General features: G+C 46.2%; 1 protein-coding gene across 2 annotated transcripts in view; it reads left to right on the plus strand.

Annotated features, from left to right (window-relative positions):
- The window catches only part of MEGF11 (multiple EGF like domains 11), a 318,172-nt gene that overhangs the window by 228,578 nt on the left and 62,502 nt on the right, over positions 1-27,092 (plus strand). For both annotated transcript variants that reach the window (XM_039865256.1, XM_039865257.1), the window contains 2 exons: positions 18,439-18,685; positions 20,044-20,164. In XM_039865256.1, the coding sequence (XP_039721190.1) occupies positions 18,439-18,685; positions 20,044-20,164 (368 nt within the window). The remainder of the gene's footprint in view (positions 1-18,438; positions 18,686-20,043; positions 20,165-27,092) is intronic.

Below are 27,092 nucleotides of genomic sequence, written 5' to 3' on the forward strand. Positions count from 1 at the left end.
GCAGCCATACTCTGACTTCCTACACCTTAATGCCCAGTCTCAAGCTCAGGCCAAGACTCCATAGTAGTGCCTTCCAAGTTCTCCTTGGTCCACATCAAACCACGAGGGAAGAACTTGTCTGGGGCTTTCCTGGGGCTTTGTGAGCAACCAGACCCCATGCCTACTTATACCTGAAGATCTCTGTTGAGGAGCCTTTCTCCTGTTTACCCATTTTAATAAGATTGTTCTCTCTCCTAAGCCTGAGTGATGACAGGTAGCAAGCTAGAACTAACTACAGTGTTAACTTCCCCTTGAAATCCTCCGTGAGCTTCCCAGCTGGAGACAGTTTGAGCCATGAGCTCATTAAGCAACAGAAGCCTGTCTCCCCACCGCCTGGATGCCAGCAAGAAAACCCTTAAATAGACCTGCTTTTTGCATTGAGTTGAAAAGAGCTGTGCTCACCCAATCCCAAACAACTTGCTTTCAGCCCCCTTTCCACTACCCCCTCGAAGGATTCAATTAGCTGCCAATTAGGCATCCAGATTTCTCCGGGCCCCTGCCAGTCTCTGACCAGGAGAGGACCACAGAGCTCTCAGCCCAGGTTCAAAGGCATTTTGATTATATGCCTGAATTTATCTTGTTCCCTTCATTTGAGCCTTTTTCCTTTGAAAGTGAAATGCTTTAAAAGGAAAAGAAAACCCCACACATTGGAGAGGCCCACTGGGACCCCCTATGTCTCAAACATGTAGTTCAGAGGGCCTCTCGACCACCCTTCCATACACCTCTTAGTGACCACTCTCCAACACATCTCGTAGCACATCCAGGCCAGGCAGCCTTGCTGAGTCCTCTCAACCCAAGCCCCTTGAGTCCCAGCCATTGAAGGAAGGAGGAGGAGGAGGGAAGAAGGGAGGAGGGAGAAAAAAGTGAAGAGAGAAAGAGAGAGAGAAAGAGAGAAAGAGGAGAGGAGAGGAGAAAGGGAAAAAAAAGAAAGAAGAAAGGAAGAAAGAAAAGACAGAGGAAAAGGGAGTGAGAGTGGGGAGAGAGGCAGCAAAGATTGAGACAGGTAGAGAAAGATGGAGAGACGTCAGAGGAAGCAGCTGCTAAGTTTCCTGTCCTTCCAGAGTAGGCTGAGCTGCTGTGTGTGGACCACCTTGGTCATATTTCAGGTTCCAGGGAATCTGATCCTTGGTAGTGATGGCATCCTCTACTGGGCTCTGGGGTGCTGGGGAGTGATGTCTGATGGAGTCCCAATCATTCCATCCTAGGGAATTGTCCTCTCTTTGTTTCTAAGCACCTCTTATTCCTTTCTCCTCCCTTGTATCAACCAAACAGAGCTGCTATATACAGATGTACAGATTGTGCACTGAATAGAGCAGTCATAGAGAAACTTTTATGGGGGCATATAGGCGGGTGTGGGGACTCCAGCAGTCCCAGAGGGGCCTCTCCTACACATAGTCACCTGTACACGCTGCCTAGAAGCTGTTCCAAATCCTGACTCTTCCTCAACATGCCCTGAGGTCCCTTTTCTTGTGAGGTCTCTGAGGCCAAATTTCTGTCCCCTCGCCAATTCTAACCCTGACGAGGTTAGCAAACCTAGAAACTTTCTAACTAGTCTCTTCTACCAGCAGGCCCCTGCATCCCTGTGATGACATTTCTGCCTTCAGGCCTTTGCTTGTGCTGTTCTCTCTCACTTTCCCCACTCCTCACCCTTACGCCTGAGTCCACTCTTCCTTCAGGACTAGCAAGTCCCATCTTCTCCTTAAAGCTTTCCCAGCCCCAGGAGCCACCCCTCTTCTGTGTACCTCAAGTTCACAATGCCTTCTCCTCTCCCTGAGCATTAATTCCTTGACTTTTAGTGTGATTTTTCTTTTGTCTTTTTCATATGTCATTGTGCCCCCTCCATCCCCATCCCCCAGGACCTGAAGCCAGGAACCATGTCTTCTTTTTATCCCCAGCCCCTCTGTCCATTTCTTATATAGAGTTTGTTGATGAATTATTTATTGAATCAACAAACATTGATACTGAGCACCAAATACATACCTGACAGCATGTTAGGCATTGTGTATACAGTGAGGAACAAAACAGACTTAGGCCTTATAGCAGATGCATTCCCCAGACCACTCAGTGCTCACCTCGATACACCAAAGGCTGCCTCCGAGAAACACCTCTGACTCTGCCATAGGCACAGTACACAGAGCAAACAGGAAGTGCCAGAGAATGAATGCCAATCCCAGCAGCCCTCGACCAGAGGCAGAACCAAGAGATGAATGAATATATGCCCTGGTCCCCTTGCCCTGGATTGAGAAAACTCAAGACAGTGTTCTTTCTTGGCTCCCAGAGGTCTAGGTGGATTAAGTTCCAGTTGCCTTTTATCCCCCTTCCTTTACCTATGGAACCACCTCAGAGTCTGCTTCTGGGGAATTTTACACCAAGTCCCTCCCTGAAGAAGTTTATAGCTAGGTGATGATAATAATGACCTATTATTAATCCAGCTACTAATTCAGCTACCTAATAAGTTTACCCTTGTACATAGCATGCATGATGCCTTGATTTTGGGCTTTATTTATTCATTGATTTATCTCCACATTTTCTTGAATGGTTTATTGAATAGTACTGAGCACTTCCTACTTGAGAGTCATTGAATAAGATACACTTGCACTGTATCCTGAAGACAACTCTCTAAGGCAGCGGTCCCCAACCTTTTTGGCACCAGGGATTGGTGCTCCTTTGAGAATCTAATGCCTGATGATCTGAGGTGGAGCTGAGGCAATGATGCTAGTGCTGGGGAGCAGCTGCAAATACTGATGAAGCTTCACTCCCTTACCTGCCGCTCACCTCCTGCTGTGTGGCCCAGTTCCTAACAGGCCACAGACTGGTACCAGTCCACAGCCCGGGGGTTGGGAACTCCGGCTCTAAGGCACAGAAAGCCCCATTTTACAGGTGAGATGAGGAAGCTAAGCCTCAGTGGGGAAAGTAGCATGCCCAAGGTCACACAGGTGGCAAGGGGCAGAGATGGATTTAAAGCAGATCTGTGTTATTTCAGAACTCTGGGGCCTGACTGATAAGCTTCCACTCAATACAAAGCAAAAAAAAAAAAGCAGTAGGCACAATGAATTTAGAACGAGATAGGGAGCAGGAAGGTTCCTGAAAGCTTCTTTGAGGAGGGATTTAATCTGAGCCTTAATGGATAAGGGAGATTTCAGGAGATGGAGAAGCCCCTCCCCTGTGTAGGATCTGTGGGGCATTAAGGGGTGACTCCCACGTAGAGGACAAGAGTAGCTCTGGAGGAGGCCGAGCACCGACAGCAGAATGAGGAGTGTGAGGCCTTTGGCACTTCTGCTGAGTGAAGCTCATTAGGTTCCCTGCAAAGTCCCAGGCTCCTAAGAGCTCAAGGGATGTTCCAGAGCATAAAATGTGTGTGTCCTGCTTAATGAAGCTGCCTGCTGCTGCCCACTGCAGACCACACCTGTGGTCATCGGAAATCTTAAGGATCATTAACCATCCCATTTGCTCATGTGCTAGTCTTGTTGCTCGCTGGGTAACTGGGTGGTCAGCTTCCACTGGGGCCCTGGCCTTCCCCACACCCCAAGTACCTCCTCATGGTTCTCAGCTGCACAGGGGGACCCACCAAGGCCTTCTCACCTCTCCAACATCTGGCAAATGCAGCACCCACATTTAGGGATGGGCGATAAAGGCTTCAGGAGTCACTGCTTGGCACCCAGGCACATACATAACCGTAAGGGGAACTATATTTATCAAGGCCTCCACGTCTCCTATAGGGGGCACATTATTTATGAGATCTCAGCTTGTGTACAACTATCAGCACATTTTCTGAATCACCTGGATGCTGACATGCACTGAGTTGCCCGGTCTGATTCTCCTCCCCATTCATGCCTGTTCCCCAGCTGTCTCCTGCCTGGCACAGGGGGAGGGAGGGCATCTCACTGGCACCAGGTAGTGCTATGAGCAAATCTGAGCAGTGGAAGGGCTCTCACGCTCATGGCTCTCCTTCTCGCTTTTCTAAGCTGGACATCCTGGCCTACCCCAGATACTGTGGGCTGCAGAGAGGGACAATGTATCCTCATCCAGGGTTGCAAGTCATACCCCCAGGGAAGTCCTGCTTTATTACTATCATCGAGTCATAATAGAACCCTTCTAGAGCTTTCCATTGCTCTTACAATAAAATCCCGGTTCCCTGCCATGGCCACATGTGATCTGGCCCTGTCTACCTCATCTAGAGCATTTTACCTCTCTCGTTGCTCTTATAATGTCCCAGCTGTCTGCCCCTCTTCAGTGTCTTGACTCTGCCAGCCTTTTCCTACTTCACGATGTTTCCGCACACTCTTGCTTCTACTTGGAAGGCTCTTACTTCCTGCTCTTCCCACAGCTGCTGCCTCCTCATCCTTCAGCTCTCGGCCTAAATGTCACCATCTTACAGAGGCCTTCCTGAGCCCCCAGTTGAAAGGAAGCCCTTCTCATTGTTTTCTGTCATGCTCTTGTACCTTTATACCTTTACTGCAACTTATATATTTACTTGTTAATTTATTCACTTGTTCAGCAATCATTTATTGAGCATCTACTATATGCTGGACTCTGTTCTAGGCAATGAAGGTACAACAGTGAATGAAACAAAGCCCCTGCCCTCATGGGGCTGACATTCTAGTGGGAGTTCCAGACAATAAAGAAAAAGATGACAATAAATACACAATACAACGATTACACGACATTGGATAGAGAGAATAAGTTCCAGAAAGAAAAATTAAAGCCAGGGGCTAGGGGAGAGAACTTAGAAAAGGTGGCCCAAGAAGGCTCTGAGGAGGTGCCATTTGAGCAGAGGCCAGAATAAATAAGACATTATTTGCTTATTGTCTCTCTACACTGCTGGACTCTTAGGCCCGGGAAGACATCATGGGTGCTTATTCTCCATTTGATCCCCAGTACCTGGCACATAATGGGCATTTGATAAAGTCTATGGGGTGAATGAACAAACGGACAGCTAAACAGCTAACCAGACCTCCTACCGCTGCAGCCCAAGTGTCTTTTCTTGGTTTCAACCTTAGCAGATCCCAGGAGCAGTAGGTCCCTGTCCTTTGACAATAACTCTCAATAGACAGGAAGGCCATTTGTCACTTGCCCTCAAGCTTCCTCTCTCCAGAGAAATCAGAGGTCCTCTCTCAGCAGTGATGGATAGAGTGTCCTCTGACTAGCAGGGCCAGTTAGGAGCTGCTCTCAATGTCCCTTTCTGTGCAGGGATAAATGGACCATGACACAGATGACACAAATAGCAAAACAGAGTTGAGCAAGGGACCCCAAATACCAAAGAGATATGGTTTTCGACTGGTAGGTGGGTCCTGTGTAAAGTGACCCCACTGGGGAAGCAGTGCCATGGAGAACGGTGGGTGGGATCAGAGCCCGAAAAACTAGTCTTGAGTCCCCTACTAACTAGCCCAGCTGTATAAAGTGAAGCAAACCTGCATTTGTTGTCTTTGTTGTGAAAATTCTATTTATGCATATAATTCAATGGGTGTCTGTAAGCAGAAATTCAGAGCACACACATGTGTTCCAATATTCAACGCTTTGCTTCCTCTGGATGTGCTGCTCTCCACATCCCTGAGTCTGCCTCTAACAGTTGCTCCAGATGACTCAGAGAGCTCAGTGAGTCTGAGATGAAAGAAATCTTAAGGATCAATTAGTGCTATCCTCTTCATTTTACAGTGGGGAAACTGAGGTCCAAAGAGGAGATGTTACTCGCCTAAGGCCACACAGGTCAGCAGAGGGGCCTGGACTCCAGAAGGAGCTGCTGAGGCAGAGGGTTCCAGGTTCATCCTGCCCCTGGCCCACAGCTTTCTTCTAGCTGACTCCAAGCACAACTCTTCAGGTTGCCCTGGCCCAAATTACCTCCACTTGCTTTACCTCTTCCTGGTGCCAGTGAATGGCTAAATGAGCTGCAGGAGCAGCTTCAACACAACCCCCATCTCCCTCTCTCCTCCTTTGCACCTGATGAGAAGGGCCCCAGTTCTGTCATGAACAGGGCAACAGTGAGCCAGGTCTTAGTTCAAAAATGCTCTGTGAGCCCCCTCTACATGGCCTTCACTTTTACTGCTTCTCTTTCTGCTTCCTGAGTGTTCTGTGTGGGGGGTTGGCCACAGTGCCATGCAGGAAGTTCCTTAAGGACAGAGACCCTGAGCACCACTTTGACTGCTTCACCATGAGCATCCATCGCAGTGCTGGGCCCTGAAGTGAATGCTTAGGGAGTAATGGATGAAGAAGAAGAAATTAACTTGAAATTGCAGCAAGAAATTCCTGTTTGACCTATGGAAGAACTTTCTGACTGTGAGAGGAATTAAATACAGACTTTTAAAGGCAGACGGGGGTCTTAGAAATTGAGTTTTAACCCCCATACACATACTTTTAGCTGCTTAATCTTTTGTCCTTATGTGAGAACCCAGCAGCTCTGGAAATTCAGCAGCTCTGGAGCTGTGGAAGTGGGGAAGAGGGGTGGGTCAAGAGCCCCTGTCATGGCCCCAATCCCTACCCAAGGCAGAGGACCTCTTGGGTCTCCATGAGTCACCTTGACACTCGTTCATTTGAGCTAATCCTATCTGTTTGCCTAGGGGGATGTTGAGGCCTGGAAGGGTAGTACCTTGCACAAGGCCCATGATAGCCAGTGAGCGGCTCTTTTCACCAGACCAGACTTCACTGTTTGAAGAAAGTTAGAGGGAAGTGGAATGATGAGGAACTGGTAGACAAGGTCATGTAATGAGTTCACTCCTCACAGGAAACAGACTTGGACCCCATGACCTTCCTGTGTCCTTTCTCGCTTGGACTATGAGTTCATTTCCCTCAGAGCCCACACTAGGGGGGGTCTCACTCTCACACTGGGGAGCTTCACCAAATTCACTTTGATTCCTGACCTCCCCTCCTCCCCATCCCCAGCCTGGGGTTTGCTCAGGAGCTTTGAAAGCAAAGTGAGGCGCGGGCCAAGCTGGGGAGAGTGCAGGGCCGATGAGGCGGCCCCCTGGCGGGTCTGTGGTGCCTTTGCTGGCTGCCTTTGAAAGGCTCTTCCAAAAAGGTAATTCCTTTGTGCACAGACATGATTTATGAGGCTTTCTAAGCAAATTGTGGAGATAAATGGTCTTTAGGGCTGGGAAGCTTCAAAAGCAGTGATGCAGGCAGATCAGAGGGAGCTGGGCCCTCCTTAAAAGCCTGTTGTGGAGAGAGGGTTGAGCAGAGCTGAGGACAAACTAGCTCTGACCAGCCTCTGGGTCCATTTGGGGCAGCCCCCAGGACATCCCTCACCATGGGCCTCACTGACCCCATAGCTGAAGTATATGAGACAAAAGTGCTGGGGTCATTTATCCCAGAGATGAGGGCAGAAGAGGGCAGAGGTGCTGAGGGTAGAGGGGGTGGTGATGAGTTCCGGCGTGGATTCTAGAAGGGCAAGCACCCATGGAGTACACACCAGCCGCTCTGCTCAGCATGGCAGAGACCTCGCCGGGGTCCTAGAGTCTCACCTGTCCTGTCTCTCACTGATAACCATGACAGTCCCTTCCTCTCTGGGCCTCAATATCCTCTTTTGTACAAGAAAAGGTGTGAAAGAACCCCAGTGTTCCTGCTCTGTGGTTCAAGGCTCTGTTGTTAAATGTCCCTAGTTGAGAAACAGGCCAGAGATCACACCAGCTGTGAGATCATGGGCAAGTCACCTAGCCACACCTAACTTTGGTCCCTTCCTCTGTATAATGGGGGTAATCATAGCTACTCTAAGGACTTATAGCTTGAAGTGAACAAATTAGGTACTGCAAAGTAACAAATACCTAGTTTTCTTTCCCATATCTGTCCATACAATACTGTGGCATCCTACATCCAGAGCAGTCCCTGTAAAGTTGATAAATTTGATAAATTTGACTCTCTCACCTTCCCATCTCCTCTCTCTGCAAACAGGTTCACACACACACACACACCCTTACCCTTATGTCCTAATCTGGCTCCTTGGTCTGCTAATTGTCACTCAAATATTAACAGATAACTGGGGTATTAATGGCTAATAATGCTTCATGATGTGACTGACACCCCCACACACATGCGCACTACACAAACAAGGGATGATGTATATTTCAATAGGGGGTTCCTGCAGACCCTGAGAAATGCAGTCCTAAAGGCAGAATGCCAGACAGACTCTTCGATATCTTGAAGCAGGGGCCCAGTGCTAGTTTCCAGATGCATCCATCCACAGAGAGATGCAGGGCTCTGATAAAATGGAGTTATTGAATACCCCCCACTTTCTCCTGATATTTTGAAACTGTTATGTCTGGTTAAAATGGACTTGGTTGCCTGGAACTGTGGTGGAGGTTGTGCTGATGGAGATGAGGAAGGTAATGAGCTGAAGCAACTGACTTTGTCATTTTGAGGTAACCAATGGCTTCATTCCCTCCTCCTGCCCTGCTACCCCAAGACCCTGTCAGCTCCTGGGCCTCCTGACCCCTCACCTGACAATGGGGTAATCTTCCTAGTTGTAGCTGCCCCAGCAGCAGCTTTCCTACTACCCTTGCAGTCATCTCATGCTCTGATGGGTCAGTGTTTCTCATCTGTCTGTTTCTCAAACTGATGGCTTCTCAGCCCCTAGAACATAACAGGTGCTCAGTAATTGTCTGGCAAGCGAATAAACAAGCCTAAATCATCTCCCAAAAGCTGCTGTGGTAGGATAGAAAGAGCCTTAGATCAACATAGCCAGCTACTTTCAAATCCAGCTCCCCAGTACACTGGCCATGTGGCCACAGGCAAGTCACTCGGCCTCTCTCAGCCAATGTCCTGACCTGTAAAATGTGTGTGTTGCTGGTGGTGGTAGTAGGGGGTTGGTATATGAGATGACCTCTAAAGCCTAGGAGTAAGAAGCAGTCTGACTCTCAACTCTGCCTTTTACACTCATGGGCGATTTTGCCCCCAAGGGGACATTTGTTAATATCTGGAGACATTTTTGGTCGTCGCAATTGTGGAGGGGGGGTGCTACTGGCATTTAGTAGGTGGAGGCCAGAGATGCCACTAAAAATTCTATAATGCACAGGACAGCCTCCACAACAAAAAATGTTCTGGTCTAAAATGTCAATAGTACCGAGATTGAGAAACCCTTATTTAGTTATTTAATATCTCAGTCGAAAAATGGGGTACTAATCCCACCTTACATGGTTTACCTCAAATCCTCACTAGAACAAGGCTAGGTACGAATAAATGGCACTGGGTTAGTAAGAGGATTAAATGAAATAACCCAGGTGAGAATGCAGCTCACAGGGCTGGAGGTTCTTCCTGCACGTGGGTGTGTACGCCACCCCTGTCGCCCGAGGAAACAGTGGGCCAGCGAGGGGTGCCTGCTTTCTACACAGCTACTGTGAAGCCTGTCTCTGCTCAGAGGTCGAAGGGAGATATAGTGTAGTTAAATAACACAGAGGAAATAACAAGTGTAATAAATAGATCACTAAGAACTAATGATACATCATTATAATCCTGTGCTGTCAGCATCTTCTAGGCTTAGGGACTGTGTCAGGAGATTTGGGTTTTAATCTACAGCACCTTGGTCTATTAATATTTAATTCCAACAATCTAAGTGGTGGAAAGATAGGGAGCTGAGCTATGGCTCAGCTCAGAGCCTGGGTAACAACCTCGAATTTTTCTTTTCCATACAAGGTTAAACACCTCTCCTACCCTGTCCCCTCTGGCCTGCTTCTCAAGTAGGGACATTTAGCAACAGAGCAAGAATCACACAAAATCAGAATGGAGAGAGACCCTAGCATTTACCTACTGGTGTTTCTTAATAAGGACACCACTGGCACTTGGAGAGCATAGTTCTTCATTGTGCAGGACTGTCCCTGATCATTTGTGACAACCTAATACCCCTTTATCCCCATTTCCAGGTGCCCTCTTGGGGAGAGCAACCTACTCCAAGCAAGAACCACTGATCCAAATCTCATTTTACAAATGTGAAAACAGAGGCCCAGAGAGGGAAGGGGGCTGCCCCAGATTGCACAGCGTTGGCTGTGACCCACCCTTTTTCAATTCTCCCACAGAATTGCAGTTTTGGTCTGGAAAGAGAGGAGGGGCTTAGCCTCTGAGAATTTGCCTGTGCTTTTATTGGGGCCAGTCAGTTGACAAATGGCCTCACTCACTGGGAAGTCACTTTATCAGCTGGAATGGTTTCATGTGGCTTCTGTCTCATCTCTGCCTCCATACCTGCTGCTTTGTAAACTCAGGAGCAATCCCATGACCTGTCAGCAACCCTACTTCCTCTTGAGGTGGGTAGGGGCATGGGGAACAGACTGGGGCCATGGGCCCTTCCTGAGAGGTACTCTGACTACATCAAGCCTTTCCATTGCTAACGGGTGGCTGTGGACGCCTTGACCCAGGCTCTTCTAGTACAGGCCGAGCAGCCCAGGGTCAGTGGATTCCAGTTCTTACCTACCTCTTGACCTTCTATTCAGCGGCCACTCCTCTTCCTTGCTGAGTCTCAGGATTCCTGTCTGTGGAATGTGAGGAACCATCTTTCCTACCCCCACCTCAGGCCTAGCATCCTCCTGCCCATCCTCCTGAGAGGACCAGTGAAAATGCAGATCAGCAACAGTAGTTCTCACCTGCCGAGCTTTTTAAAAAGACCTATAGATGGGCCATACCACTCTAGAATAATTAGATCAGAATGTCCAGTTGTGAAGTCCAGGCATGAGTGTTTTTTATAACCTCCAGGTCAATGCTAATGAGCAGCCAGATTGCAAACCATTGTCTGAGGAGGTGAATCCCCAAAAGCAGCTGAGAGGGGGCTCTTTGGTCTCTGGAGAAGGACCAAGCACCAGTTGTCAACAGTGCTAATGGCTCTTCCTGTGCCCACCTCTGGGCTGGATGCTGGGTGAGACTATAAATAGATATCTGAAACAAAAACACACCCTGGCTCCCCCACTGCAACCCACAGAGACCTCAAGGCTAATGGAGGAAATTGAATTCAAGGCACCTAACCCACTTATGTAGAAGTGGTAGCCAAACACAGTGGTCAGCCAAATTATTGTTCTTAATAAAGTTAAAAAAGACTTAAAAACAGGAGCATTTGAGATCTTGCTCCCTGCCATATGTTGTCAGTTTGGCTCAAATAAACTCATAGAAAAACTCGAAAAGGCCATAAAAACACAATTGTACCTTTAATAAATGATCTTCAGGGACTTAAAAAGATAGTTTGTACACCGGTGTTCATAGCAACCTTATTAGCAGTAGCCAAAAGATGGAAACAACCCAAGTGTCCATCAAGAGATGAATGGATAAACAAAATGTGGCATATTTATACAATAGAATATGATTCAGCTATAAAAAGGAACAAAGTACTAATACATGCTATAAGATGATGAACCTTGAAAATGATAATGATGCTAAATGAAAGAAGCCAGACATAAAAAACTAATATTGTATAATTCCACTTATATGAAATATCTAGAATAGGCAAATTCATAGAGACAGAAAGTAGATGAGAGGTTACCAGAAGGGAGGAGGGAATGGGGAGTTATCGCTTAATGGTTCCACAGTTGCTGTTTGGGTGATGGATATGTTTTAGAAATCATAGTGATAGTTGTACAACACCATGAATGTAATGAATGCCATTGAATTAATTGTATACTTAAAAATGATTAAAACAGCAATCTGTATGTTATATATATTTTATCATGTAGAAAGTTCTAAATAAATAATTTTTCTTAGCTGAAGAGAATAAAATTATGGAAAATTGGGCCAGCCATGGAAAACCTGGGACCTGTGACCATCATTCACACATAAACCAGTCCCTGAGAAAGGCACCTGTGAAAAATGAGCCTCTGCTTTCTCATCTCTTTGCGAGTTATCCAAGATGGCTATTTAAGCCCAGGCTGGCTACCACTGTACCATGTCACCGCTTCTACTAACACTAGACCACACCCAGTAGGACAGTAGGGGTTGGGAGCTCAGACACCCAGTCACTCCCTAGCTGTGTAACCTGGGATGAGCTATTTAACCCCACTGGGCCTCTGTTTCCTGATCTGCAAAATGGGAATGATAATAGCACCCACTGCAATTAGTGGTTGTGAGAATTAAATGAGAAAATTTACTTTATGCTTTTATCTCATACCCTGGCACATGTTAGCTGCTCAATCAACTGACACAAATTTAAAAGTATACCTATGGAGAAGGGAGTGGTGAAGCTAACCCCTTTTCGGGAGCTATAAGCACACAAAGCCTGGGCCCCAAAGCCTGAAAAGGTCAGCAGGGACATGTACTGGCTGGGGAGGAAATCGGAGAGACTTGGCCAGCTTAAAGGAACAGAACAAGCCAGGCCACACACTTCTGGGTGCCCCTTAAGCCCTCACTAGCTGCGTGGAGAAGATATATTCACTTGAAAAATCAGCCAAAGCTAAATATAATTAGGAAGGAGCATCTGTGACAGGAAAAAAAAAAAGCGTGTGAGGGGGTGACATTCCAAGGCCAAATTGGGAAGAGTTTATGATTATCTGTGAAAGAATACAAAGTCATGTTGTAATTTTAATGACGATAGTTTTTCTTCACCTTCAACAGTGTAGATAATTGACTGCAGCTCTGCCTCATTTCTGTCATTGCTGGGGAATGAGGTGTTTTTAAGTAGATTTTCTAGATAACTGAAGCTTATCCCTGTGAATCCTAATTTTTTAAATTTAATCACTCTGGGTGAGGGGGGCATGTCTGTGGAATGGATTACATACTTCCTTGCTTCCTTAATCAGAATATTCTAAATTAAATGTAACCTCTTCCTGTCAATTTCAATATGAGGGGCTATTTGCCCCCTATAGTCTTGGCTGCAAGTTGCTTTGCTTTTTCTACAAGTGTATTCTGTTTCGATGGTTTCCTACTGTGACATAGCATTCTTGCTACTTATTTTTAGGAGCCCCTCAGACCCACATATACACATAAACATATACATGTGTGTATGCACACACACTCACACCAATCTGTGGTCCGAGAACCCAGATTGTCAGGCTTAGTAGAATTGTGTGCTTCTCTAACACCCTGAGCTGCCTATGATTGCACCTTCAGAGTGTACCTAAATATTCCAGCAGCCCTGTCCCCACTAGACACTCCAAGAAGGCAGCCCACTTTCCAGTACTAGCAGGTACTTGCTGAATATTTTCTGGAAGGAGTAGAAGAATGATTGCACCCAAATGTTAGTGCATCAATTAGTGGTATGTGAATGGGTTTTGAAAGCTACTTTAGATGTCCCTTATACATCTCAACCTCAGTGACCAAAATTAACCTCATTCTCTTCTCCCCCAATATTTGTTCTTTATGCTTCCTATAAAGAATATGGCACCAATATCCACCCAGCAGCCTAAGCCAGAGCTGGGGTGACAGTCTCCTTCCTTCTTCTTCTTCCCCTCAGCACCCTGTCAATACTAAATTCTTGCTGATTCTACCATATAAACCCAGCTGGAATCTGTCCCCTTCTGTCTATTCCAAATGCTACCACTTTAGTCAAAGCCACCATTGTCTCTTTCCTATTATAACAGCTCATCCCCCTACTCTATTCCCACTCTGACTCTCCTGCCCACAAATCTATTCTCACTAGAGCTTTCTACAGCCACACCTGATCATGTCAGTCTTCTGCTTAGAACACATTCAGAGCTTCCCTGCCCTTGTATGAAGTCCACGCCCCTGAACATGGCTCACAGAGCCCTGGGACCTGGTACCCTGCTCAGGAATCTGCCTCACCTTATGCCTAGCTCTCAAAGTCTACACTCCAGACACATATACCTCTTTCTCATTTTCTCTCACATGTCATATTTTTTCCCACTCCCAACCTTTTACATCTGTTATTTCCTCTGTCTGGATCCATTCCCCAACTACACCCCTCCTTCAAGTCATTCCTTTGAGGACATCTTCCTGAACCCCCTAGTCTGGGTTTAGAGCCACTTGTTTCTTTCCCTAATGACCTGAATGACCCCTATTAGAGCCTTTTTGCTGTACACTCTAAATGCTGTTCCAGCAGATCTGTCCCCACTAGAATGTACACCCCAAGAGAGAAGGACAGTTTCTGGCACTAGCAGGTGCTTGGTAAATGTTTGATGATAGGACAAGTAGAAGAATGAAAGCACCCAAGTGTTAATGCATGGACTTCATGACCATGTTCCAGCTCCCTTATTAGAGGCATAGTTTTGTTTCCTACTGGGTTTTGGCTGTGCCGGAGAGAATAGAGGTCACCTCTGATAAGCAGTTCATAACTACATGCCCTGGTATGCACCTAGGACAAGCTGGCTTTGGACTCCAATGGTTTAGTACAGAGCCAAGGTCCAAGGGCACTGACAGTGAGGGGACCCTTTGTTCTGGACCCTGGGGTTGTTCACAGTGACAATCAGAGAAGACGTGGCTAGTCCCTGTAGCATCCCTGCCCTTGTGCTTTGCAGCTGCCACTTTGTCTCCAATGGCACCTATAAGTTTTTCTCCTCAGAACTCTCATTCAGAAAGTGTCATATTTACCTACAGTGGAGAGAGGTAGAGCCAGAAGACCTGCTCCTGCCCTTGACTATATATAACCTTGGGCAATCACTTAACACTTCTCTTCCCCTTTTTCCCCATCTGTAAAATGAAAAATAATAAAACCTAATTTACAGGGTTGTAAATGTACAAGCAAGCATTTAAAATGTGGTTGTCAATGTTATTACAATGGAGTCACATCATCTGTACATTAAACTTATGCAAATTCAACTACATGTGCTTGGCAACAAAAAGAAATAGAGAAATGGTCAGTAGGTAATTCTGCTAGTCTTTCCACTCACTGGGTATATGTTCCAGAGACGGGGTGAGATGGGAGGCACCAGACTGCTAGGTTTTCAACCACTCTCTGTCCTGTGAGCCTCTACGAATGTGAGTGGAGGTTGTAACTATAACTGGACTCGATTTTTTTATTGAGATATAACTGACATAAAACTATTAGTCTCAGGTGAACAACATAATGGTTCAACATCTGTATATATTGTGAAATGATCGCAATAAGACTAGGTAACATCCATTATCATACATAGTTACAAATTCTTTTTCCTGTAATGAGAACTTTTAAGATCTACTTTGTTAGCAACTTTTAAATGGTATTATTAACTATAGTCATTCTATATGTGACATCCCCATGACTTATTTATGTTATAATTGGAAGTTTGTACCTCTTGACCACTTTTGCCCATTTTGCCAACCCCCTACCCCTACCTCTGGCAACTACCAATCTGTTCTCTATGAGTTTGGTTTTTGTTTGTTAGATTCTACAAATAAGTGAGATCGTATGGCATTTGTCTTTCTCTGACTTATTTCACTTAGCATAATGCCCTCAGGGTCCATCCATGTTGTCACAAATGGTAACATTTCCTTCTTCTTTGTGGCTGAGTAATATTCCATTGTATTTATGTGCCACATTTTTTTAAATTAATTTTTATTATGATGACATTGGTTAACAAAATCCAGTACATTTCAAGTATATAATTTAACAGTAAGACATATTATCATACTACTTTACACACATACACACACACACACACACACACACACACACACACACTATATATTGCATTGTGTACTTTTCTTTATCCAGTCATCTATCGATGGATACTCGGGTTACTTTGTGTCTTAGCTATTGTAAATAATGCTGCAATGAACGTGGGAGTACAGATGTCTTCTTGAGTCAGTGTTTTTCTTTCAAATAAATAACCCAAAATGGAATTGCTGGATCATATGGTAGTTATATTTTTAATTTTTTAAAGAACTTTTATGTTGTTTTCCATAGGGGCTGCACCAATTTACATTACCACCAACAATACACAAGGGTTCCCTTTTCTCTACATCTTCGCCAACAATTGTTATTTCTTGTCCTTTTGATAATAATCATTCTAACAGGTATGAGGTGATAATTCATTGTGGTTTTGATTTACATTTCCCTGATGATTAGTGATGTTGAACACCTTTTTATGTACCTGTTGTCTATCCGTGTGTCTTTTTTGTAAAAAATGCCTATTTAGATTCTCTGCCCATTTTTAAATCAAATTGGGTTTTGTTGTTATTGTTGTTATTTTTGTTGTTGCTGTTTTTGCTATTGAGTTGTATGAGTTCTTTATATATTTTGGATATTAACCTCTTGTCAGATATGTGATTTACAAGTATTTTCACCCATTTGGTAGGTTACCTTTTTACTTCGTTGATGGTTTCCTTTGCTATGCAGAAGCTTTAGTTTGATATAGTCCAATTTGTTTATTTTTGCTTTGAGTGTCAAATCTAAAAAATTATTACCAGGACTGATATTAAGGAGACTACACCCCATGTTTTCTTCTAGGAGTTTTATGGTTTCAAGTCTTACATTCAAATCTTTAATTCATTCTGAGCTAATTTTGGTGTATGTTATAAGACAGTAGTCTAGTTCCCCAGTTTTGCATGTGGCTGTCCAGTTTTCCCAGCACCAAAAGACTGTCTTTTCCTCATTGTATATTCTTGGTTCCTTTGTTGTAAATCAATTGACCATGTATGCATGGGTTTATCTCTGGGCTCTCTATTCTATTCTGTTGATTTGTGTGTCTGTTTTTACGCCAATACCATACTGTTTCGATTGCTATAGGTTTATTAGATAGCTTGAAATCAGGAAGCATGATGCCTCCAGCTTTGTTCTTTTTTTCTCAAAATTGCTTTGGCTATTGGACTTGATTTTTGCCTCACTCACTATAGTACCAAGTGGAAAACACAGGGTTAGGCTCCCTCCTAATTTGGCAGCTTGGTTTGTATGTGTGAATATTTGGGACACAAATGAAGAAGAGATAAAGCAAAATAAAGAGATTGGGACTCTGGGTCTTGATTAGTTCCATCTACTGAAGTACGATGGACAGGCTCCATGACATTGATCACTTGACCCTAGTCGACAAGAGGGAGGTATATACAGAGGAGTCGGTGGGGCTGACGGAGTGATTCCTCCATCAACCTGTACTCCCCAGAGATCCACTCACTGGAACCTCGTGCTCTTGTACATGCCTAACACCTGAGTGCCACTCTCTCTTTTTGCACGTACTGAGCCTGCCCCAATAACACCTTCCCTGATCCCACTCACCTGTCCTCTTTCCTCTCTGAGTGTCTAAACCCTGGAATCAGAGCACGAAGGTCAATTAATTATGTCCTTGTCTTCAGGCAAGGTCAATTAATTATGACCTTGTCTTCAGGTCAGCCATCCCACTTTGCTCAGGACTGAGGGATTTCTCTGAATGCAGGACTTCCAGTGCTGAAACCAGGACAACTGGGCACTGTGATAGGCAGACAAATGAGCCATCTTTTATAGCCCATTTCAGATACCTTCTCTTCTAGGAAGTCTTGCCTGGTCTCCTTAGCTAGGAGCCATCTTTCTCTCCATTGAACATCTCCCAGAACATTAGTTGTGCCTGTCTAGGCCTGAACTCCATATCCTTCCTATTCCAGGATTCAGGTGAATGAGACTAGAGTTGGAGGACATCTTGTTGTGTGTCCTGTATGTACCAGGTAAGGGTCAGAGTGGTAGGTGGCAGCAGGCTGGGTGACCTAACTGGGGCTCTGCCATTCAGCCCCTTTCCACAGCTGTAGAGTGTGAATTTCTGCATAGGTAGCTCATATATCACTCTTCGAAACATTGAATTACATATAAAGATCTCAAAAGCTGTCTGTCAGCTCCCAGGGAAACATTTCTTTTTCCTGTTCCTTCTGAAGTTGGCTTCTTGGAAAATAATGAAACTGAACTGAAGATGAAACAACTAGGGTTAGGTGTGTAGGCACTACTGAAAGGGAGAAGCAGCAAGCAGGAGGGACAGGGAAGGGTGACAGAAAGTTGGAGCCAGGAGAGGAACAGGGAGTGAGAAGACATATTCAAGGAAAGTAAGGTGCAAGAGGTGAGAAAACTAATGAATTTGGGGAATTCTAACCAGGACAACTGGGCACTGTGATCTAATGAATTTGGGAAGAGGCAGGAAAGTTAGAGAGATGGGAGCTGGGCTGGGCTGGACTGGAAAGGTACCAAGAAAGAGAGTAGGGCCACAGAGAAGAGGGGCGGCTGACCGGAAGGAAAAGGGCTGGGCGGCTGAGAGGAACACAGACAGCCAACCAAGAAGAGTTTAGCAAAGGCAGAAGGAGGTCAACAGCTGGTGGTTCCAGAATTTCGATACAGGAGAGGGGGCTTCTAGAGACATTGGTTGGAATGGAATGGCCCCAGCTGGGAGATGCCTCGAAGAAACAAGCTTCTTAACTTGTATGATTATTTGGGTGGTTTGGTGGAGCAGCTGATGGAGATTAGGAGGCGTCAAAGCTTCCACCCAGATACCCCTTGCTAGTTACTTCTTATCCAGGGAAGAGCTATGCAGAGATGGAAAGCTGCTTGGGCATCAGCTCCCCATCCCAAGGAGAGTGCACGAGTTCCCTCAGCCCTGACGGGCTCCTCTCTTTCAGGCTGTGACAGCGACCACTGGGGTCCCCATTGCAGCAACCGGTGCCAGTGCCAGAACGGTGCCCTGTGTAACCCCATCACCGGCGCCTGTGTGTGCGCCGCCGGCTTCCGTGGCTGGCGCTGCGAGGAGCTCTGCGCACCGGGCACCCACGGCAAGGGCTGCCAGCTGCCGTGCCAGTGTCGCCACGGTGCCAGCTGCGACCCCCGCACTGGCGAGTGTCTCTGCGCACCCGGCTACACCGGCGTCTAGTGAGTAAAGCGAACAAGATGCGCGCAGAGGCGGGGCGGGACGCGCGGGTTCAGCTGACCTCTCCACAGCTGCATGATCCCCACCTGCTCCTTGCTGGTGGGCGGGGTGGTGGGGACAGGTGGAATTTCAGGATAGTCCTGGCTGTAAAATCTCCTGCGCTCAGACCCTAACTCCTGCAGAGGCTAAATGCCCAGACGTCCTCCACTCAGGTCTGAGATCCCTGCCACTCGGGCAGTGGTGACTGGTGCAAGCTGAGTCTGTGCATGAATGGGCACTACCATGGCCAGAGGAGCTCATTAAACTCCTTCCAGGCATCTCTTCCTGGTGGGGACCCAGACCTTAGAATGGAATTCTCTTTTGATCATATCCTAAATGCTTCTGCTTACCTGGGGCCTGACCTTTCCAGGCCATTTGGAACAGAACGAATGAGGGCCCTGGGCAGATATCATTCATGGTTTGGTGAATTTATTGTACCTGTTCCTCTCCCCTACCTCCTCCCCTCAGACCCCAAACAGCCCCTCACTCCAGTTCCCTGGAGAGTCTGTATTGACAAGGGACTTCCAAGGCTGCTTAGTTGAGACCCCCTCAGAGGCAAGATTGAAGCTCCCCCCCCACCACACACACACACACACACACACCCACCCAAAAGACTCAGTGGCCTCCCCAACAGCCTTATATCTTGCGAAAATATCCAAGGACTCTGAACACAGACACAGCCTTGACTGAGGGTGTTCTCTGCCCCCATGTCTGGCCAGCTCCAGTGAGAGGCCAAGGCCACTGGACTAAGGCCTAAGGTCAAGACCCTGTACAAAGCCTCCCCCATACCTCAGCAGTGCCCAGTCCCTGCACACGAGCCTGTCATGGTAGATGAGAGCCTTCCAGAGCCTGGAAGGCGGGCATGTCACAGATTCTCCCTCTCTCTGAATCTAGGCAGATTCTAGAAGGCCAGATCCATGGCCACTTCTTTGCTCATGCTGTTCCTTCTGCCTGGACTGCCCTTCCTCCCATTCTCCCAGTAAAACTAACTTGAAGACTCAAGTAAAATATCTCCCTCTTAGGGAAGGCTTTCTCAGCTCTCCCTGCCCAGGAGAGCACTCTTCTTTACACTAAACTCTCTTAAGTCCATCCCACAAGTACTGGCCCAAGCTCACACATTTCAGTTCATTATATCTGAGCCCTGCTGCCCCCTCCTGGCAGGAAGCAGGACTGCATCTCAGCTGACCTGCCTAGTACAGTTCACATTGACTGTGAACTCACTAATTCCTAGGGAGCCCTGGAGTGTTGGCACTGGCAGTGCTGGGGCCCTGCCACCTGATCTGAGTGCTGCTGCATCTAACACGTCTGCTTCTCCACGTAGCTGCGAGGAACTGTGCCCGCCTGGGAGCCATGGGGCTCACTGTGAGCTGCGCTGTCCCTGCCAGAATGGGGGCACCTGCCACCACATCACTGGCGAGTGTGCCTGCCCCCCAGGCTGGATGGTAGGTGGACCCTCTGGTAATGGTGGGGCACTGTAGGAAGTCACACACACCCTGGAGGGCAGAATTTCTCTCCCACCCTGAATACCCTCCCTTCCTATTAATGGTCATGGACATCATTAGACACTGCCTTGGACACAGCTTTGAATCTCAGGTCTGCATCTAAGTGCTGTGTGACCTGAGACAATTTACTTAACTTCTCTGAGCCTGTGGTCCCTCATGTGTGAAAGAGTTGAATTCTTCTCATAGATGGTCTCTGTCTTTGGGCGTAGATACTCACTTGAGCTGCCATGAGCCCTGGGCCAGATGTGGCAGAAAGGGCATGATGGAAGGATGGAGAGAGGAGAGGAGACAGCAGGGTGTTCAGATTCCCAGCCTTCACCCCTTAAACACACACATTTTCTCTCTCTCTCTCTCTCTCTCTCTCTCTCTCTCTCTCTCTCTCTCTCTCTCAATCTCTCTCTCTCTCTTTCTCTAATTCCATGGGACCCAGATCTATATTTTGAAAAGGAGATGGGATTTATAACCTCATAGGCCATAATTCAGGTCTCAAGTCCAATGCTGACCCTGAAAAAAGCCTTAAGTTACTATGGTATCTGCTTTCCCATCTGCAAAACTGACATAACAATAGTCAGCCTACCCTCCTTAGCTGCCATGGTTGGTAGAAGGCTCAGATGAGGCAATGCATGTCCGAAGTGCCTAGCAAATGCAAGTTTTCTACAGTTGCTGGTTTTATCTGTCCCTGGATGCCACAGACAATCCACAAGCCTCCTTTTAGCCAACACACTCTACCTGTGGGTGACCCTCTTCAACCTCCACAAACCTACACTCCTCAGATGCAGTGAGTCACTAAAGCTGACTTTGCTGTTTCCTGTTTTGGAGGAAGAAGCTCGGTGGCATAGCTGGCTGCTTCCTCTTGGAGCCTGCAGCTTTGCAAAGGCAGAGAGGGCAGGGCTGCTGAGTAGGAGCAGGATATTTCAGGATACTTTGAAAGTCTAGGCCATGGGGTGAGCAGGAAGGATGCCTGCAGGACCCACTGATGCAGGTATAAATTTGCTAGACCTTTTTAGAGCAGGATAGGACCTAGGGGGTCATCTGGTTCAGCAGCACCCAAACCTAGCTATATTGCCAGAGTTGCAGAGGGTTAAGATTAAATACATATTTCCAGGCTCCACCAGAAACCTTCTGGAGCCTGGGGATCTCTATTTTTAATAAGCTCCCCAGATAATTCTGAGGCAGCCAACCCTGTCTGCAGGTCTGCATTTTGGAAATAATTGATCAAGACTGTAGGATTTCCTTCAGTGTCTCCAAGAACCCTAGGGTTTCTTGGGGGTGAGGGCTAGGATGGGGAGCCTAATAATTAGGACTCCGGCTCCCACACACCCCACCACTTCTCCATTTTAATCCATAATCTGTCTCTATTGAGGTTCTAAGTAAGATTTCACATAAAAACAGGGTCTCCCAGCTTTAAGATGTTTGAACACCACTGGTCTATGAATACCTTCCTTCTCAGGTGAGGAAGCCAAGGCCCAGAGAAGCTAAGTGACCTGCCCAAGGCCACAGTGCATGTTAAGAGTGAAGTAGAGCTAGAATCCAGGTCTCCTGACTCCTGAATCTCAACCTTTGGTGTCCGTCCGTCTGTCTGTCTCTCTCTTCTGAGGAGGATAAAGGGGCTGCTGCCACCTGTCCCACACCTACCCACTTCTCCCACTCTGATCCACTCTCTGGAAAGGCCTTCTCATCTGAAGCCAGCTTCCAGAATCCCAGTACCTGAGGGCTGGGTCCTCAGAGGCCCAGCCATAGGCAGTGAAGTCAGATTAGGATGTGGTAGGGAGAAACGGGCCACAGGCAGGCCCTGTGCTTGTAAAGGCCTCTCTAGAGAGAATGATGGAGGCTGGTGATTGAAGAGCGGAAAGGGAGGAAGCCAACACGTGGAGATATTTGTTTTTCTCCCTTACACAGTGAGAGATTTGTTCTTCCAGAAGACAGGAACTCTGTCAATAGAAGCTTTGGATTTGGGGACTTTATGTTTTTCATTTTATTGTAGACAATTGCATTGCTATTTTTGATTCAGCATTAACTTGCAAATTCGTCTGAATTATTAATACCTCTCATGCATGCAGAGTCATAGTGTCATGAAGCTGCGGTTCAGGCTTGAGGCCCCTCCCCAGGAAAGGCTGAGGGCCAAGGAGAGGGTGCTGGGCAGAAGGGTCCTCCCTTTGTCATCCTCTATTGCCTCACTTTCCCGTAGGCCCCAGGTGGCTTCAGCCACACTCAGAGACCTAATGGGTACAGCTGCTAACTCACATGGTGCAGCTCCCCAAAGAACCGAGGCATTGTGCAGAAGTGGAGAGGTGCCACCAGGAACTCTGTCCCTCCAGGCCCTTCCTCAGAGATTCCTGGCCCCTAGACTCTGGACAACACTCCAGTTGCCCAGCTGTGGCAAGCCCCTTCCAGAGGGGGGCTTTACAAGAGCGTGGGGGATTATTACCTCTCTTCTTCTGGGCTCTGAGATCTTTCAGAGGAGGGGAACGAGGCATGAGTAACTTGATGAGAGTAGACACTACAGACAGACATGGAGGTAGGAGGAGATGTGATCACCCCCACTTAGGAGTTCCCAGTCCGATGATGGAGGCTGGATATAGAGTGTACAGGTGTGCGTGCACAAACATACTCACTCACACAAAAGACAACAGGCCTGAAGAGCTGAGAAATAGGACCGGTTATCGTGGAGGGCCAAGGAGAGATGTTTGGAACTGAGGTTGTAGAATCATAGAAGCTCAGGTTTGGAAAGGATGTTTCCTGGAGCCTCATGCCCTGGCCTGTGGCCTGGGTCATTTCCACAGCACTCACACCACTGCTGTTCACTGTCCATCGACGGCATCCTGATAATTAGAAATGCCTTCAGAAGCTTGGCAAGGCCAAGTTGTCATATTGGCATGGCCTTAAGTCCTTTCACTATCTTGGCTTCCTCCTTTTTTTATGTTCCCTTTAGCCATGGTCTGTTTACAGTGTGGCTGGTTTCCAGATTTTGACAAAATCAGATAAGTGGATTAACCAGTTCTGAGAGGAGCAAGGCTATTGCCTCACCTCATCTCCAAACTCCTAGATGCCACACAGCCTGAGATCCCTCTACAAGTGGAGACACAGACTCAGATGACCATAGCACAGGTGTGTTAGGGCTGTCAGAGCAAAGTAGCACAGACCAGGTAGCCCAAACAACAGAAATTTATTTTCTCACAGTTCTGGAAGCCAGAACTTCAAGATCAAAGTGTTGGGAGGGTTGGTTCCTTCTGAGGCGCCTCTCCTTGCCTTATAGATGGCCGTCTTCTCTCTGTGTATTCACATGGCCTTCCCTCTGTGCTTGTCTGTGTCCTAATCTCCTCTTCTTATGAAGACATCTGTCATATTGGATTAGGACCCACCCTAATGGTGGGTGGTCCCTCCCCAGGAAAGGCCGAGGGCCAAGGAGAGGGTGCTTTAACTTTATTACCTCTCTAAAGGCCCTATCTCCAAATATAGTCACATTCTGAGGTTAAGATATATAAATTTGGGGGGTGGGGAACACAACTCAACTCATAATAGCAAGAGAGAGACCATAGGCCACAGCCCCCTCTTAAGCTGACACTTTCCTGCCTGCTCTATCCCTTGCTTTTCCCCAAAAGGCTGTTTTTCCAACCAGCAGTAATTGACTAGTCATGTGGTTCTCTTCCACTCTTCTCAGTCCTAGGTAATCCTGGGCTCCTATCACATTTCACCTCATCAAATGTCCACTTGGGCTGAATGAATATTAATTAAGGGCCTGCCCTTAAGGCACTGTACTAGGTTCCCTCACTTTCCTAATCTCACCTAATCTTTCAACCACCTGGGAGACCCAGGGTTACCATTCCATTTTATAGATGAGGAAACTGAGGCTCAGAATGATCACATGACTTATCCTATTAAATCATTTTTAGTGTTTATGTACATATACCCCCATATGTATTATTACTAAATTATCGTTGAACCTCTGCAGTCATCTGGGAGGTGATAGAACTGGGATGTGAGCCCAAGTCCTGACTTTGAGTCCAGTGTTCTTTCTACCACACCAGCAGCAGGCCTTGTAGTTATCAAAATCTTTAAGGCCTTAAGAGCTCAAAACCAAGGATGGACCTAGAAGTTCAAGGACCTGGAGTGCCTGCAGTTGGGGAATACTGAGCAGGGGCTAAAAGAGGTGCTCACCCTCCTGTCCAAAATGTCAGAAAGGATGCCTGATTTTCCCAGGAAGTGTTGGAAGGAAGCATTTTATATACCAAACTTTCCTACCGGCCTCCTCAGGGGGCCCTGGTCATGTCTCGGCAGCTCTGAAGAGAAAAGGAATCTGCAGCCTATTAGGATAGTTGGTGTCTGCGAATGTGCGCCTGTGTGTCCATGGGTGTGTGTGTGGTATATGTGTGTAAGTACATGAGGGCTCCACAGTACTCCATGATGGGGAGGTAGGAGGTATAAGCACAGCCCCCAAAGATGGCTCAAAATGCTTTTTCAGGGTCAGAGTATCCTTGTCCAGGTCAGGACTATAGATGATTGACTCAGATGGTGGCCAGAAAGATTACTCTCTTCTTTCAAGAATCACTAGAGTTTGTGTGGTGCAGTTAGAAAGGTAGTGGCACCCCCACTACCTCCAGGAGGAAGAGAGACCCCTTCTCTGAGTAGCTTTTCCCCGCCCCTCTCTTCACACACACACTCATCTCACTGTCTTCAGCTGCTGCCTCTGTCTCCTCGATCCTCCCTTCCCTTCCCACCCTCAGCCCTTCATTGTCTGACCTATGTGTGGAAGAGAAATCTGAGCTAAAAGGCTTCCCACTTTATTCATTACAAGTAAATTAGATGGTATTGAAAGATGTCTCTAGTCAGCAGGATTTTCCTGACTAAACTAGCTTCTTCAGGGTTGGCAGTTATTGGTGCTTAATAAATGTGTGTTGAACTAATTGATTAATTAACTGTGATGGAATCCTTGATCTCTATAAGAGAAATAACTATCTCTGGTGTGGGAGAGGCTAGAAGGGCAGCAGGAGACAATAGCAGGTTCAGATTTCTGTTTGATAGAGACCTAAGATTCATATGTATGATTTTAAAAGTTATCTAACACCTCAAGGCTAATACTGGAGGGAGGAGAAAGTCAATTTTCCCCTCCCCACTCACAAATCTCACTCTCAAAAGGCAACCACATTCAAATCTTTTTGTTTCTTCCATCATTTCCCTTCATATTTCTTCATAACATGCTTTACTGCCATTTCCTGAGTTTTCCATTGTAGACATTTGTTGAATCTATTGACTTCCTATAGAATAAAATTCAGCTCTATCCTACATGCACGCAACTCTTCTCCCACTGCCTCAATGGAGTTTTATTACAATTTTTGGTGAAATCACTTTTTAACGTTTATGTACATATGCCCACATATGTGTTGTTACCAATTTATCCCTAAAACTCTCTGTAAAATTCTAAAATGCCTCTCAATAGGGTCAGACACATCAGAAATCTCTCAGTTTGATTTTTGTTTCTGTTTTGATTTTGAGATCACACTGACAGAACCCTGCATGCTTCTTTTTTTTGGATAATTCTTTTTGATAGGAAAAAAAAAATCTTCCAGTAGCTTCCGGAGAAAGTATTCATGGAAAGTTAATTTTCTGAGTCTGTTCAAATCTCACAATGTCTTTATTGAATCCCCCACTTGAATATTAGTTTGGCTAGGTGTAGAATTCTAGGTTGGAAATTATTTTCCTCCAAATTTTTAAGGCATTGGGCTCCATAGTCTTCTAGTTTCTAGTTAAGAAGTCTAATTCTTTTGTATGTGACTTTCTAAAAACTTTGAGGTTCATTTATTTATTCATAAAATTGTAAAAATTTACAATGACAGGCCTTAATGTTGATCTCTTTTCACTTTTTGTGCTAAATATTCTATAGGCCCTTTCAGTTCAGAAATAAGTACGTTCCATTCTTCCATTCTGGGAAGTTGTCTTGTATTATATGTCCCATGTAATTTGCTTACCTACATTTTTCTGTTCCACAGTCTGGAACCCCTATAAATTACATGTCAGAACTCCTGGACAGATCTTTTTTATTATCTTTACTTTCTCTATCTCGCTCACATAAATTCTCGCTGAAATTTTCTCGCTCTTCTATCTCTCTCTCTCTCTCTTTTCTTCCTCCCTCCTCCTTCCCCTCTCTCTGTGCTGCTTTGTGGGAGTATTCTTCACCTTTATCTTCCTTTGCATTTACAAAATTTCTATCATCTTAGTTTTACTTTTTAACAACTCTTTACTATTCTCTGGATATCCCCTTTTTAGCCCTCTAGTCTTTCAAATATTTTCGTCTAACTGCCTAAGGCTATTCATTTTCATTATAATAGAAGCTTTTTCTTTTGTTTTCTTTGCTCCCTGCATTGTTTATTTGTCTGTTTTGGCCTTCTTTCATATTAGAGCGCTCTTGTTAGAAGTTTTCTAACAAGTCTTCTTCATATTAAAATTTTCTTTCATGTTAGAGCCTCATTTCAAGTATCTAATGATCCTTGGCCACCTGTTCCTGTTTTACTATAAGCTTCAGAAAATCCATTTGGAAACCTAGGGGCAGGGGGAGATGCCAGGCTTGTTGCTTGATGGGATCCTCAACTGTTAGTATCCATAGGTCTTTCCTCTTGAGCTCTCAATGTCCCCAGAAAGGAGTCTTCCAGAATCCTACCAGAGGGAGTATAGTCTGGGAACCAATATTCCAGATGCTGAGCAGGGGAAGAGAGCAGAGGGTCTGATCATTCAGCAGGCTGAGTTCAACAGGATCCCTATTTCCCACAGCACCCCCACCTTCAGCTGTGCTTGGAACCCCTCTGATCAAAGCCTTTGTAGGTTGACCTGTCTAAAAGTAAACTGGTAGTCTTGAGAAGTCACCTAGATATTT

This window comes from Pteropus medius, unplaced genomic scaffold, assembly GCF_902729225.1.
Source record: "Pteropus medius unplaced genomic scaffold, Ma_sr-lr_union100, whole genome shotgun sequence".
NCBI classification, from domain to species: Eukaryota; Metazoa; Chordata; class Mammalia; order Chiroptera; family Pteropodidae; genus Pteropus; species Pteropus medius.